This window comes from Phocoena phocoena, chromosome 2, assembly GCF_963924675.1.
Source record: "Phocoena phocoena chromosome 2, mPhoPho1.1, whole genome shotgun sequence".
In the NCBI taxonomy this organism is placed as follows: domain Eukaryota; kingdom Metazoa; phylum Chordata; class Mammalia; order Artiodactyla; family Phocoenidae; genus Phocoena; species Phocoena phocoena.
Window position 1 is genome coordinate 78,425,108 of NC_089220.1, and position 15,894 is coordinate 78,441,001.

The following is a 15,894-nucleotide window of genomic DNA, read 5'->3' on the forward strand; positions in this document are numbered from 1 at the left end:
CCCCTTTGCAACCACATAGGGAAAGCCAGAGAGTTTGTTAAAAGGCTGACAAAGACCCTCACATTATGAACTTCTGAACTACCTACTCCAGATTTATTGTTAAATAGATGAGTAAAAAATCAAAAAATAATTGTGAACAAAGGAAGCCAGCCACAAGAGTACATATCATGTGATTCCATTTATTTAAAGTTTAAAACCAAGCAAAACTAAACTATAGTGTTCACGTTTGCATACTTACATATTTAAATGATATAGCAAAGGACACATAAGGGTTTGTGGGATGCTAAAAGGTTGTTTTTTTTAACTCAGTGGTGGTAAAAATTCAGAAGGCTAAATGTTTATGTACATTTTATGTGCTTTCTGTTAATTTCATAGTAAAGAGGTTTAAACATTTTTAATAAAAAGAAATATAAACACTGGCAAAAGTAAACTGCTCTAAAAGTCATCCCTTTTTTTCTTTCAGTGTAAAAATCACTTGGATTAACAGGATTAATAATCATACCAAAGTGTGTGGGTTAAGAGACTCCTAAAGGGCAAATGGACCCTGTCCTATTTAAGAACAGAGTATTGGATAAGAGCCAGAGAACAAGGATTTAATAACCTGGCGCTGTCTGTATCTATGGTAAAATATCTTGGGCTGGTTACTTAATCTCTCTATACCTCAGTTTCATCATCCATAAAATGAGGATAACGGTACCTATCACAGAATTGTTGTGAGGATAAATACGCTGCTATATACAATGTGCTGAGATCAGAAGCTGGCACATAGTAAGCACTCCAGAAATGACAATTACTGTTACTTTTAATATTTTAAAATCAAACAGATAAAAATACATTAAGACAAATTCACCAAATCTGATAATGGTAAGGATAGCAAATATGAATCTTTTGTGTAATATACCACACACTACAATGGGGACTGAACAATATGGTATTTTAAGATCTACCTAATTTTGAGATTCTAGAAGTGATCATTTATATCATAAGAATATAAGAACTGATTGATTTAATTCCCAGATGCCTCCTAGGGAAATAGGGATGATGTACAAAAACATGTATATTATAAGAACCTTAAGGTATCATATGAAGAGTGCCTTATGGCTATAAACTGCCTATTTTGATAGCCTACAAACAAGTTAATAAATCTTACATTAATCCATTCCCCAATAATGAAGAAGCTACGAGCATATAACTCTGCAAAACAGCTTCCACAAGGCACTAGTCTAAAAAAAATGGTCATTTAAATTTTTAAGTATACACTACAGTTTTTGTGCTACACAGGTGCATTATTTAACTTTTTGAACTTAGAAATTTGGGGGCAAAATGCAATCAGGTCACTTTTATTCAAGTGTTTAAATGTGTAGAAGGTGAGAATATGGCTGTTAAGAGTGCCGTGATAAGACTTAGGGAGCCCCGCCAATGACTGTTACTACTTTCAGCAATTAAAAATGACTTAGCCAAGTCTACGTAACTTAAAAATCACCAGCAGCTTTTAGTTGTTAATTATATAAAAATTATATTCAAGGAAGCAATATTAGTAGCAAAGGTTTAAATTTAAAAAAACCCATAACCCTAAGCAATCCATTGGAGTGAAACCCTGTTCTACAAAGAGGCAGAGAACTAGCTCTGAAAGTTCAAGGTAAATTCCAGATTGGTATATCCTTAATATATAATAATAAAGGGTCCTAGAATTTATCTCCCCACTCATCTTCAGTTTACTTTCCTCAGGCAATCTCCTCCATACCCACTTTCAACCAACAAGTCATATGTTACATATCTGCTCAAATGTGATATCTTTTTTTTCTTTTATTGGAGTATAGCTGCTATACAATGTTGTGTTAGTTTCTGCTGTACAGCAAAGTGAATCAGCTATATGTATACATATATCCCCTTCTTTTTGGATTTCCTTCCCATTTAGGTCACCACAGAGCAATGAGTAGAGCTCCTTGTGCTACACATTCTGTTCTCATTAGTTATCAATTTTATACACAGTAGTGTATATTTGTCAACCCCAATCTCCCGATTCATCCCACCCCCGGCTTTCCCCCCTTGGTATCCATACGTCTGTTCTCTACGTGTGTGTCTCTATTTCTGCTTTGCCAATACGTTCATCTGCACCATTTTTCTAGATTCCACATATATGCGTTAATGTACGATATTTGTTTTTCTCTTTCTGACTTACTTCACTCTAAGAGAGGATCTTTGCCTGATCATCAATCTAAAATAGCAGTCCTGTCGCTATACCCTAATCCCACTTTAATTCATAGCACTTACTACCTGCTGATACTGAATATATATATATATATATGCATATATATGTATATATTTTGTCTGTCCAGATAAGAATTAGAACACAGCTTCTTGAGTATTAGAGGCTTCATCTGCCATGTTCACTGATGCACCCTTAGCATTGGAATGGTGGTTGATACAAAGTAGGCTGAACCCAATCCTCTCTTCAGAACTCTACACCTAAATACCTAACTGCTTATTCTACATCTCTCTCTATAGCTCTTTAGTGGTTAGAATTCAACATTTCCAAAAGCGACTAGTGATCTACACCCAATCCCACCAACAACAACAACAGCAAAAGTCAGTAATGGCACCTAATCACCTGACAACCTTTGCCCAAAATTCTGGAGTCATCCTTGATCCCTCCCTTCCTGCGTTCACCACATCCAACCACCAAGCACGTCTATCTCTCAGATTGGTAACTCTTCTCTATCTCAACTTTCCATGCTAGTCCATGCCATCATTATCTTCAATCTGACTACAACAATATTCACCTAACTAATTTCCTGCCTCTTGCTCCCTCCAAAATTTTAAAATACCACCATCATGCTTCACTGGTTTCCTACTTCTCTTCAAATTTAAAACAAACAAACAAACAAACCTTAACATGGTCTTTGGCCCGACCTACTTCTACAGGCTCAAGAAGAGATTGCTAAAACAAAAGAACTAGAGGACTTCCCTGGTGGCACAGTGGTTAAGAATCTGCCTGCCAATGCAGGAGCATGGGTTCAAGCCCTGGTCTGGGAAGATCCCACATGCTGACATTAATCATCAATGTCAGTAAAACAGTCTTTTATTTTTAAGTGCTTTTACTTATGTTGTTTGCATTCTTAGATTCTTCTTGTCTTCATTTTGCCCGAAAACCTATTTCTTAAAATAGTTTGCACAGGGATTTCCCTGGTGGTCTGGTGGTTGAGAATCCGCCTGCCAATGCAGGCAACACAGGTTCGAGCACTGAACCGGGAAGATCCCACATGCCACAGAGCAACTAAGCCTGTGCGCCACAACTACTGAGCCTGCGCTCTAGAGCCTGCGAGCCACAACTACTGAGCCCCCACACCACAACTTCTGGAGCCTGCGCGCTTAGAGCCAGTGCTCCACAACAAGAGAAGCCACCACAATGAGAAGCCTGAGCACTGCAACGGAGAGTAGCCCCCGCTCGCTGCAACTGGAGAAAGCCCGCACGCAGCAACGAAGACCCAACACAGCCAAACATAAATAAATAAATAAATAAATTTTTTTAAAAAATGACTCGCCTCTTATTTTGACACTGCCTTTACAATATTTAGTAAAATTTACCTCCTAAGACTCAAACACATGAAAAAAATAAAATTTGAGATTTTATAAGGTCTATGACATTCATAACACAAATGTTTCTATTTCATATTAAAACAGTTAGTTACCTTTTAAAATACTCATTGGGCATATATATCTACAGGTGCAGATATGGAAATATGCCCAAGACACATTGTTTAAAAAAAAAAAGTCATGATGCAGAATGGCATGTAGAGTATAAACTTTGCTGTTTTAAAAAAAAATCACAGGGGTAGGGAACTGGAACAGATGTATACATAAGTAAAGAAACTGAGGGTTAAGGGACAGGGAAGAAGATGTACTGAAACTTACCCTTTCTGTGTACTGTTCAAAATAATTTTAATTTTTATTATATATAGTTTGTACATTATGTACAAAATGCATATTATTTTGTATTTAATTATTATCATGTATATTTTACTTTTCCAATTTTTAAATAATCTTTCAAAAAGATTTATCAGAAAATAAGAAAATTAGTATTAGTTGAACTGAAATTTTTAAATCTCCATATTTACTCTTCCTCACGTTCCTTCAAAAACAAAATAAACCCTAAAGAACTTAATCCCTCTAATCTGAGCCAAAAATTAAAAGGCAAAAAAATATCTTATGCCTCTTCAGCAGCTAGATACAGTTTTTCTAGTCACCATCTCCTTGATGACCAAATCAAAAAAAGGAAAGTTCCAAGTTTATGATTACATTTAGTTTAGAAGTTCAAATGAGATCCAAGTTAGTCCCATCTACTTCCTATGTATGAAAATTAAACTCATTCCTACCTTGATTTGACAATTTCTTTCTCATATATATCTTCAATCACCTGTTAAAAATATAAAAATGTTTAATATCCCAAATAACTTTTTTTCAGACTCTAAATTAAGAGTTTTCAATTACTGAGATTACACAAAACAAGGTGGTTTAGGAAAGCTATCAAATATCACTGCTATTGAAATAATATTTAAGAGATTTTTTATAATCCCATTATATCCCTCAAAATGTAAAATAACATAGTAGGAAAAAATAAATAATAAAATGTATCTAAATAAAAATAATTCTAGAAATAATTATTAAAATGATGTATTTATTTCATTTCTAGGGAAAATAAAAATTCACAAGATCAGGATATTTTTTAAAACTTAACAAAGTATATAAATGTTATCAGGCTCCACCTAAGAGTTTTAACAAAGTGCTTTCAAAAACCAGAAAGTAAACTGAAAGTGCAAAGACATAACAGAAGCAAATCTAATCATTACATCCTGTTTTCCAAGCACATATGATAAAACCTCAGAATTTCCACTTATTTGGGTTAGGGTGGGTAGGATGGTATAATACATAAGAATTCAGGTTCTGGGGTTGGAAGCCTGGTTCAAACCATCCACCTTTACTGGTGGAGACTACAACCTTTGCAAATGCATGACTGCTCTAAGGCTCAGTTTCCCAGTATACAAAAAGGATCTAATAATAAGTACCCCGTGGGGTTGCTATAAGACAACACATGTAAAGAATTCAGTACAGGTCCTGGCACGTGGTAAGCCTTTAATAATAGTTATCAGTAGCAGAAGTAATAGTAGTGCTAGTGACAAGAGTAGTTAAAAAACAACTTACTCTAAAATTATGAAGTACTTTAACATGGTATAATATAATATTATTTTATGGCAACTATGTCTTTTACTGCTCAAAGTATACTTCTCAAATAAATGTTTGTGGGTGGTAAAGGGAGGAAGACAATGAGGCAAGCAAGTCTTGAATTTGTATGAAATTTTCTGTCATTGCTTTTCTGTTTATCAAAATCCAAATTAAATAATAAAATGAAGGGTATAATCTTCTTTAAATACCAGCTTATACAAAGCTTCATCTAGTGTTAACTAAAATGATCTGAATATAAATTTAATGTCTAAAAACCTTGATCTAATTAAGTTCAACTCAATCTAGTAGTGTCATAAAGATATTTTTATTTATGAAAAATGACCCTAGGAACCCCCAGACCCAACATATACAAGCACAAACATACACAAACAGCATATAGTAAGATAAAGCAACCTGGCTGATAATTAAGAGTAATTAATGTATGTCAGGTTTATGAATATCCTCCTGATGAATAAAATGGGATTGATGGCAAAACAAAAATATATTTATAAATAAAACACTGAAGCTCAAATAATGTGAGAAATTTGGGATTAAGTTCAGTTTTGATAAGAGTGCCTAGATTATCACAATTCAATTTACAATGGCAAACTTAAAGCGAGTCTTCACTACTTGTTAAATGGCATGTGTATGTTAGCTCTGTAAGACCTCTCTTTAAGAACCTATGTCAATGAGAATTAATCCTCCATTAGGAATTCTGCCTTTCGTTTATTCTAAATTGTGTCACCTGAATCCTAAGTCCCTTCCCTAATTGAATATGACTGGCCCTCAGTCATCTAATTCTCTAAACAACTCCCACCTCTTCCACCACTATTACAGATCTTTCAGTTCATCAACCTAAAAATAAAAGAGAAAACAATAGATTTTATCCTAGATGAACTGTCAAAAAAACTGTAGGAAGGGGCTTCCCTGGTGGCGCAGTGGTTGAGAGTGTGCCTGCCAGGGGACTCGGGTTCGTGCCCGGGTCCAGGAAGATCCCACATGCCGTGGAGAGGCTGGGCCCATGAGCCATGGTCGCTGAGCCTGCGCGTCTGGAGCCTGTGCTCCGCAACGGGAGAGGCCACAACAGTGAGAGGCCCGCCTACCGCAAAAAAAAAAAAAAAAAAACTGTAGGAAAACTGATGTGTATTTACGAAGATATTCATTACGTGATCACCTAATAATGATAAATCAGAACAATCTAAGAATCTATAAACAGGAAAATCCACACACATTTTTTTAAAAAGCTTAAAGGAAATAAAACAAATGATAGTAGAGGTTATCTCTGGGTAGTTATTTTTATTTTCTTATGTGTAGCTTCTGTATTTTCCAAATTTTCTATTATGAGTAATTATTTGTTTAGAAAACCATTCATTTTAACTTTTAAAAAAATTATGAAGACCTTCTGTCGAATTAGCTCTTGAAAAAGATACAAAGAGCATACCTATTCAAAAGGGATGTTGCAAACCAAAAATACTTACCTTTATATCAAAAGGTGACTTTTTCTTGATATGGGGAGCCCAGTATTTACATGCTAACTGCAAAAGTAAACAGTATAAACAGTAAGTCATAGATTCATACCACTGCAGATTCATACCACTAACAGACTGAGATCATTCAGTAACAAGCTGTTTCTTAACAAGGCACTACTGGCACAGCACGAGGTGATAGAGTAATTTACCTACCAAGGGGACTATATGGGCTTGCAGGCCAGTGAGCATCTTCGGGCCCAATCCACTGAATGCCAGTAATGCCCTGCATGGCACCCTGCCACTATGATTTTAAAAAAACAAAACATACTTTTTAAACTACTCCTATGGAAACAATAGGGTGAAGTTAATAACCACAGTCAAACACCTTCAGCATAGAGCTAACGAAACCCAGGTCTAGAAAGATTAAATGAGCTGCCCAAGACTACAATTAGTTAACAGGTGAGCCAGTCCTAAAAAACAGATTCAAAATCCTCAGGAATGTTGATTTGCAAAACAATAATCTTTAAGTGATTAGTACACATTCAGGCACACCTAAACAAAAACCTAAAAAAAAATTGTAGTTTATCAGTGGGTTATTACCAAGAATAAAAGAGTCAGTATGTTATATTTCAGCAAAGCAGGTTTTACCTGAAAAATGTGAATTTAAATACATATACAGGGATACCTCAGAGATATTGCAGTGACCACCTCAATAAAGCAAGTCACATGAATTTTTTGGTTTCCCAGTACATATAAAAGTTACAATTTACACTATACTGTAGTCTATTAAGTGGCAATAGCATTATGTCTTAAAAAAAAATCAATGAACATACCTTAATTAAAAAATACGTTATTGCTAAAAAATGCTAACCATCATTAAAAAAAGTGAGATCAGGGCTTCCCTGGTGGCACAGTGGTTGAGAGTCCGCCTGCCGATGTAGGGGACACGGGTTCGTGCCCCGGTTTGGGAAGATCCCACATGCCACGAAGCGGCTGGGCCCGTGAGCCATGGCCGCTGAGCCTGCGCGTCCGGAGCCTGTGCTCCGCAACGGGAGAGGCCACAACAGTGAGAGGCCCGCGTACCGCAAAAAAAAAAAAAGTGAGATCACAGAGTTCAGATATCTGATCTTCTTAAAACTAAATTTTAACCTCTACATCTCACTCATTCAATAATAATTAAAAAGCCCCTTCTCTGGTCAGGTGTGCCAGATGCTCAGAAATAATGGAGGAGGAGGGGCAGGGAAATGGTAGGACCCCTACATACTCTCTGTCCTCATCTCATACCACCCTCCCTCTTACTTCTTAAGTTCGCTCTCCTGGCTTCTTTACATACACACCATAAGGCATTTCCACTTGCTACTCCCTGGACTGTTTCCCTGCTCTTCCCCAGACTGGCTCCTTTTTTGCATTCAGGTCTTAGCTTTTGCATTCAGGTCTTAGCTCATTCGGGTCTTAGTCAGGACTCTCCTGACTGCTCTTCATAAACCCCACCCAGTCTGCCACAATGCCGTTTCATTTTCCTGATAGCAATAATCACTGTCTGAAACTACACTGTTCATTTGTCTCACTCATCCCTCTAAAATGTAAGATCCCTGAGGGGAGGAAACTAATAACTTTTACCACAAAAATTCAAGCATATGGGAAAAGGGAGTTCTAGTCTAACTTGTCCAGAAAAACCTCTCCAAATTAATGTAGATGAATGACAATGAATTAACCATATAAGAAAAGGTAGGGGGAAAAATGAAGTAGAGGGAACAATGTTGAAAGGAGGTGCCAGGAGGTGAAAGATTGCATGGCACAAATAAATGCAGTTCAGTATGGCTAAACACTGTTAGAAAAGGAGGGAAAAAAAGAGAGGAAACTGGATATAAGCATGGGTCAGATCACAAAACAAGGTGAACGATTCCAGTCATTATCCTAAGGGCAATTAGAACTCTTTAAGAAAGGATTCAAAATGACTCTTATGCTTCTGCCTTAGCAAATCTGCTGAAACAGGGCACAGAGAAGAAAGAAGCAAGTGAGTAATAAGTTCTGCATAGAGCTACTTGCACTCTTATCCAACACCCAAAGCAACAAATAAGGATTAGGAAAGTTGCTCAGTGCTACAGGGCTATGTTTCCCTATTCAAAGCCAATCGCGGTTCACCATGCAACACAATAAACAGGTTTTAAATGAACGCTCTCTGACCATGGGATTGCTCTCTTCGTAGATGCATGTATTTGGAGCAGGTGTCTTGTCAAATTCTCACCATTCCCTTCAAAGATCTAGGTTACTCTAAGGCTAAGAATAAGCCTACCCCTCCTTCGACCCTCAGTTCAGTATCACCTCTGCTATGGAACCTTCTTGCCAGTCTCAGGTGACTGGGGTGTTCCTTCTGTGAATCCATCGCTCCTGCGACGAACTCTTAACAGAGCAAAGCTCGCATAATAACTTTCTTTACATGTGTCTGTCTCCCCTGGAACATGAACTCCTCGGGGCAGAGCCTCTTTCACCACGGTCTCCCCAACAGCTAGCACAGTTGCTGGCACACAGCACGTACTCTTTAGTAAAAAGACTTGAGTGTATGAATTGACAAACGAATGCCTCCTCGCTGCTCCCGTTCCCAAGAAAAATCCCACGTCCTGGCCTCGGGGCTTCAGCGTCCTCACCCCTCCACACACACCAGACTCGCCCAAGCGCACCTGGGTCACGAACTCCGCGTTGATCTGGGACACCGTAGGGGCCACAATTTTCTTGGGTTGAGCAGGGGCCGTCATGGCAGCACTCTCCTTCCGCTCCAGTGGAAAACAAAGGACCGCTCCGAGCAGCGGTGAACCTGATACACTTCCCGCTAAGAAGCGACTGCGGCTGCCTAACTCCGAGATGCAAAAACCCGCGGAGCAGAATATCCTCAACGTTTACAGACCACAGGGAACGCGTACCACAGCTTGTACATTCTTCAAGAAGCGGAACAGAACGGGGCCGGAAGTGCATGCAAGCGCTGGTTTTGAGCTAGAGAGGCAAGGGCTTCGACCTCCCCGCTCCTGCCCCCTAGCGGGAAGCTGAGAGAAAACACCCAGGGAGACGGGATTGATGTCTCAGTGACCAGGTAGATGGTGTTGGTTAAGGTTTTCTTGTGGTAGGGTCGGGGAGGGAGAGGGAGGCTTGGAATTTCTTTCAACCCTATAAAAAGTATTAGTGCAAAAAAAAAAAAAACTAAACGGGGAATGCGAGGCTTGATTTTAACTATTTTTTAACAGATTCATGGAAAAATAAATTAGCATATAATGAAGTGCACATATTTAGGGTGTAAAATTTGATTTGTTTAAAATAGTCATACATATGTGAAACCATCACCAAAGTCATAATAATAAGCATATCCGATGTCTCTAAAATTTTCCTAGTCCCTTTTGCAATCCATCCCTATCCCATTTCTACCCACCCATTCTCAGGCAATCACTCATCTGCTTTCTGTCACTATAGATGTATAGATTAGTATCCTTTTTATAGAATTTTATAAATATGAAAATAATACAGTATGTACCTTTTTTCTTTCTTCTTTCACTCAACATAATGATTTTGAGATTCATCCATGTTGATGCATGTGTTAATAGTTGGTGCCTTTTTATTGTTGAGTAGTATTCTATTTTATGGACATACCACAGTTTGTTAATCTGCTCATCTATGGATGAACATTGAATTGTTTCCAGTTTTTGACTACTACAAATAATGCTGCTAAGAGCATTTGTGTATATATGTCTTAATGTAGACATGTGTTTCCCTTTCTCTTAAGTAAATACCTAGGAGAGGAATAGCTGGATCAAATGGTATGTGTATGTTTAAATTTTTAAGAAACTGCCTGTTTTCCAAAGTAGTTGTACCATTTTATATTCACACCAGTAGCATATGAGAGTTCCAGTTCCTCTTCCTTCTCACCCACACTTGATGTGGTCAGTCTTTTTAATCTTAGCCATTTTAATAGTTATGTGGTATCTCACTGTAGCTTTAATTTGTATTTCCCTAATGACTACTGATGTTGAATGTCTGTTCATGTGCTTAGTTGCCATCCATATATCTTCTTTGTGGAAGCCTCTATTCAAATTGTTTGCCCATTTTTAAATTGAATTGCATGTTTTCTTATTACTGAGTTTGAATGCATACCTCTACCACTCCCAAATCCATATATAAATTAAACATGTACCTCTAGTAAACTTTCCCTGGATGAACACAGGCAAGAAACCGGTAACATGGTTGCCTCTAGGGAGGAGGACCTGGGGGAGGGGAGAACAGGAGCAAGGGAAGTCTTATTTTACATTTTACACCCTTTTGAAACTTTTGAATTTTGTAACATCTATAGCCCGTTTGAAAATAAACAGTTGTGAAGGAAAAAACAAAAAAGTGTCTGTAGTTATAGAAATTAAATGTGGAATCCTTTTTTCCTTCTACTTGCTATTGTATAAAGTTTATTTATAGAGCTAAAGATGAAAATTTGCATGATCCTAATTTTAAATGCAACAGATTTTGAATACATAAAGTATCTAATTACACTTTATTTACAAATGGAGTCTATACAACAAGAGGTAAAATAAGATTTTCTGAATAGCTTTTATGATGAATCTTGAAAGGTAGATAAGATTTTGATGATCAAAAACATCAGGGACAATATTTCTAGTATAGTCATAGAAGAGATAAAGCCATGAAAGCAGGTCATGCTGGGAGAAGTTGGGAGTGAGACATCAGGCTTACCATATCAAAACCTTAAAAGCTAGAGAAAGAAGACTGTATTTATCTTGGAAGGCAATGGGAAACGACTGATTGGAAATCTACTTTTGGAAGATGACTTTTCAGTAGTTTGTTAGATGGGTTGGAATAGGTAAAGTGGGGATGGGAATACCAGTTGGGAGACTATTGCAAATCTAAAGCAAAAGTAACACGGCCTAAATTTGGGTTCTGGCAGTAAAATTGAAGAGGCAGGAATAAGCATGGAAGACACTGAAGAAACAGAATAAAGAGAAATTCATCCTAAGCAGTTGAAAGAATAGTGGAACCCTGTACCAGCAGAGAAGACAGAAGGTAGAAGTAGATTTTAAAAGGAAAAGATAGTTCCAATATATAGAGACACAGTCTGAGGTAGCAGGAGGAGATCTGGGCAGTGATGAGCAATTTATTTGCCAATTAACATTTGTTAAATTTGTAATTTACCTTATGATTTTGTGGCCAAGAGGATATTAAGCCAATAAGCTCCAGATCATATGTGGATCTAACTATGTGAAAGATTCTAATTTATAATACCTAGTAGATTTCTGAAAAAATGCAGTATCATAATCTTTCTCCTCTCTCTCTCAAACTCTCCCTCTCTCTTTTTCCTGCTCTCTCTTCTCTTCATGTCACTTCTCTTAGCCAAGTTTTGAATGATGGTTTTGGACATCCTAAAATTATAATATGTTCATTTTATAACTTTTCTTTTACAAGCTTTCTGTAATGAGTTTTGTAAGTAAGGAAGGGAGAAAGCAAAGAAACCAGGTAATCAAGACTTTCAAAACACAAGATTGTCAATAGTGTCAAACGCTTCAAAGAAATCTAAAAGGACAAGAACTTCAAAAAGTCCATGGGTTTGGAAATTAGGAGACCATTGGTGACCATTATCAGTTTGTTGTAGTAAGAAAAAGAAAATTTAATTCAAATTGATTTTAAAGTAAAGGAAATCTATAGGTATAAATAAAGTCTAGAGACAAATTAGGCTTCAGGCAGTTGACCAAGCTTCCAGCTCCATTCTTTTGGCACTGCTCCCCCTACTACTCCCACCCTACTCTGCTTTGTGTTTTGACTTCGTCCCCAGGCTAGCATTCTTCATGGTACCTAAACGGAGAAAACTTCTCCACACTCACTTCTTCTTCCTCAATCACTGAAATAAGTACAAGGTTTCACACAGATCAGATCAACTTAGGTCAGTTCTTCCAGGCCAATTACTCTGGCTAAGGTAGCACTGTGCATTGACTGGCTTAGTCTTGGGTTACCCACCCTTTTAAGTCATGATGAATATTCTGATAGAGTTAGACTGAGCATGACCATTGCTGGAGCTGCAGTTAGGATCAGTCCTACCCAGAATACCTGGCTGATATACAGCGAAAGAGAGAAGATGTGGTTGCAGCTAACAATGCGTACTACAATGATCATTGATAGAACAGCTCCCACGAGGTGGAGAGGAAAACACTAGGTAAAAAAGGGCTTAGAAGCTAATGAACGAAAAGGCAATGGAGGAAGTAGGTGTAATGAATTTTCAATATCTCCGACCCTAAAAGGCAAAGAGTAAAATATAACAGTAACCAAAATAATAGGTAAAACTAAAGTTATTTGGCCCAACTGCTATCTCTTTTTAAGCTTGGTGCAGGGGAAATTTTGATTGCCTATCCATTCCTCCCTTCTTTCCAAATGCAACTTCAAGTTTGACCAGTATTTGTATTATCTTCAGGCAACCTTGTGTTTGAAGGAAGTAGGCTGAGGTCTAGGTCCAGCTCCACATAATTCTATCTCCTTTGTCAGTGGTTGGTTCAGGAATGTGGCTGTGAAGCAATTCTGGCAGATGAGAGAGGAAATGTTCACCGTAGACTTCTAGGAAACTTATCTTTGTTCTTGGGGGAGTTTCTGGGACTCTCATTCACTCACTGTCCCACCCTCCCCCCATGAAGGAAGCATGCAGCCCTAACTGCAAACAAAGCATCCTAAAACCATAAGGAAAATAACCTTGTCATTGTGAAAGGCAGAGCAGATGGAAGGAACCAGAGTCAACTATATGATTTAACAACCCTAGGGTTTATCTAGTTGCTGGACTTCAAGTCATATAAGCCAATAAGGTCCCCATTGCAAGAAGCAGTTTGAGTCAGGCATTCTGCTACTTGCAGCCAAAATCATCATAACTGAATAAGGAACACATGAAATTTTCTTTAAGGAACCAATGAGAGGGAAAAACTAAAAACACCAGAAAAAAGAAGGGACTAATGATGAAGCTCCCAGGAGAGAGAACAGGGAAAAGCTAGCTTCAGAAATGTGGAAGAACATTATTATTCTGAGATACATAAGAAAAGTAAGGATTAAAGATAGACACTTTTGAGTGAAGAGGGAAGTTTAGAAAGTTTTGGATTGGCTTTGATCTCAACATCTTAGAAGGCAAACTCATGCCAAGAATGAATGAAAGGCTCTAAATGAAGTTATAGATTTACAGAGAAGGTAAGAGTTTGTAATGGCTTCATTCATTTCTTCCTTTATACATTCAGTATATATTTGAGGAGGTAAAAACATTACAGATACTTCTTTATACTTTATGTATAAAACATAAAATCATGAATTCTCTTGCTTTCCAGAAAAATGTAGTTTAGCTCAATGGTTCTCAAAGTATAGTTTCAATATAGTAATAACAGCTAACCTGTATAAATGCAAATTTTCAGGCCCAACTCCAAATATTGAATCAGAAACTCTGAGGGTGTAGCTCAGCAATCTATGCTTTTAACAAGCCCTCTAGGATTCTAGTGCACACTAAAGTTTGAAAACCACTAGTCAACAGTGACGATTAATAGAGTTATGAACAAAAAGCAGTGGGAGCACAGGGAATAGAGTGCTAGGGTAAATCAAAAAGCCTTCCAGAGGCAGCAGTGTTTAAGCTTAAACTTCAAAGAATGAATAGAAGTTAGCCGATATAGATGCAAAGTATTACATGTTCCACATTGTTTAATAATACCATTGTACCACTTTTCTTCTTCAGTTATCTTTTTTCCTCTAATAGAATTTTGTTCTCTAATAGAATAGTGCTAATAGAATTCTAGCAGTTAGCCCTGAAATTCTAAGCCCTTCTAACTGGCAATAGGAGAAATCTCAACAAGAAAGGAATTAAATGTTTCCTTTCACTGCTTCTAAAGAGCAGATATTCTGCATGAAACAGCCCTTGACAATTCACTTCTAACAAAGGATTCTTATAAGATATGCAGACTTCAAACACTGGTGCTATCCCTTAAAAATGTCTATAATTCTCATTGGTTATCTCACGTAACGTAAATTGAAATCTGTTTTCTGCAAATTAAACACTTTAGTTTTCTTCCATAATCATGGACTAAAAACAAATAAAACCTGGCTTAACTAAATCTCTTCTTTGAATACAGTATGAGTTTGTATCTAATTTAACTTAACACTACATAGATAAGATGGAAGCGGGAATAACATGTATTGGAGGAACTAATTTTATGTTTCTTTAGTACAAATCTGGACAGGGAGGCCAAGGAGGAAGATAAATGGATAAGCAGATAGATCATGTGACATGCAATGGAGTTAACATATCCATTTGTAGGTTATAAGGAGCTATCAAAGAAACTTAACATGAACAAGGAAGTAAAGGATTAACTATCCATGTAGAAAGCTCAGAAGGTAGAAGGTAGACTGGAGTGGGCCCAGGAAAGTGTTTGGCAATCAGTACCTTGTTCCTGTATTATGTGATTTTCCCTTTTAAAAAAGTTCAAACTGTGTAATTTGAAACTTTATTTTTAAAATATTCTAAAATTTGAATTTTTCAAGAATCACCATCTACTTTCCTTCAACACACATTTTGTCCTAATAGGCCCTATTGCAGTACAAAACAAGGAACAATAATTTCACTAACTCAATCAAACTACTTCAGTAAATAATCATGCTACAGCCTGGAATTGCCCAAACAAAAATTCTTCTAATTTTATTTACAGATATTTAAAAGTTTATTTTTTCCAGAAAACCAAAGCAATTGATTCAACAATAATAACAGTTCTAGCATGCAGCAAGTCATCATTTAACCTCTAATGTTTAAACTTCTTATCATGGATGTATACAGTTTATCATGGATGTATACAGTTTATTTTCATTCCTATAAAGTTTCCACAGCTTGTAGTGATAATAAAAGTAAATAAGTATTTTGTTACAGGTACTTCAAATAGCACTACAGTACCTCTTCGACAAAATTTTTACAATATTCCAACTTTCAATATGAAACAGCTTAAAAAGGCATGGGCCAAAAAAAAAAATGTATAGTAATATCACTTAGGCAAATAAAGTCTAATAATCATACAAGCACAACACTGTTAGGATTCTCCTGTTAGGGTTGGGAAAAGAGTATATGAGACTTGTACTTCAAATAAAATTACATAAATAGCTTAGGAAAATTCCCAAATATATAATTTCAGACATATTAAAAAAAAAACCCTTG

At 36.9% G+C, this 15,894-nt stretch overlaps 1 protein-coding gene across 1 annotated transcript in view; it reads right to left on the bottom strand.

The window, feature by feature from the left end:
- The window catches only part of AQR (aquarius intron-binding spliceosomal factor), a 100,449-nt gene extending 90,843 nt beyond the window's left edge, over nucleotides 1-9,606 (bottom strand). Inside the window, exons 1-3 of the mRNA XM_065870888.1 lie at nucleotides 9,374-9,606; nucleotides 6,702-6,758; nucleotides 4,377-4,417 (exon numbers count right to left, since the gene is read on the bottom strand). Of these exons, the coding sequence (XP_065726960.1) occupies nucleotides 4,377-4,417; nucleotides 6,702-6,758; nucleotides 9,374-9,448 (173 nt within the window). The 5' untranslated portion in view covers nucleotides 9,449-9,606. The remainder of the gene's footprint in view (nucleotides 1-4,376; nucleotides 4,418-6,701; nucleotides 6,759-9,373) is intronic.
- Nucleotides 9,607-15,894: the final 6,288 nt, after the last annotated feature.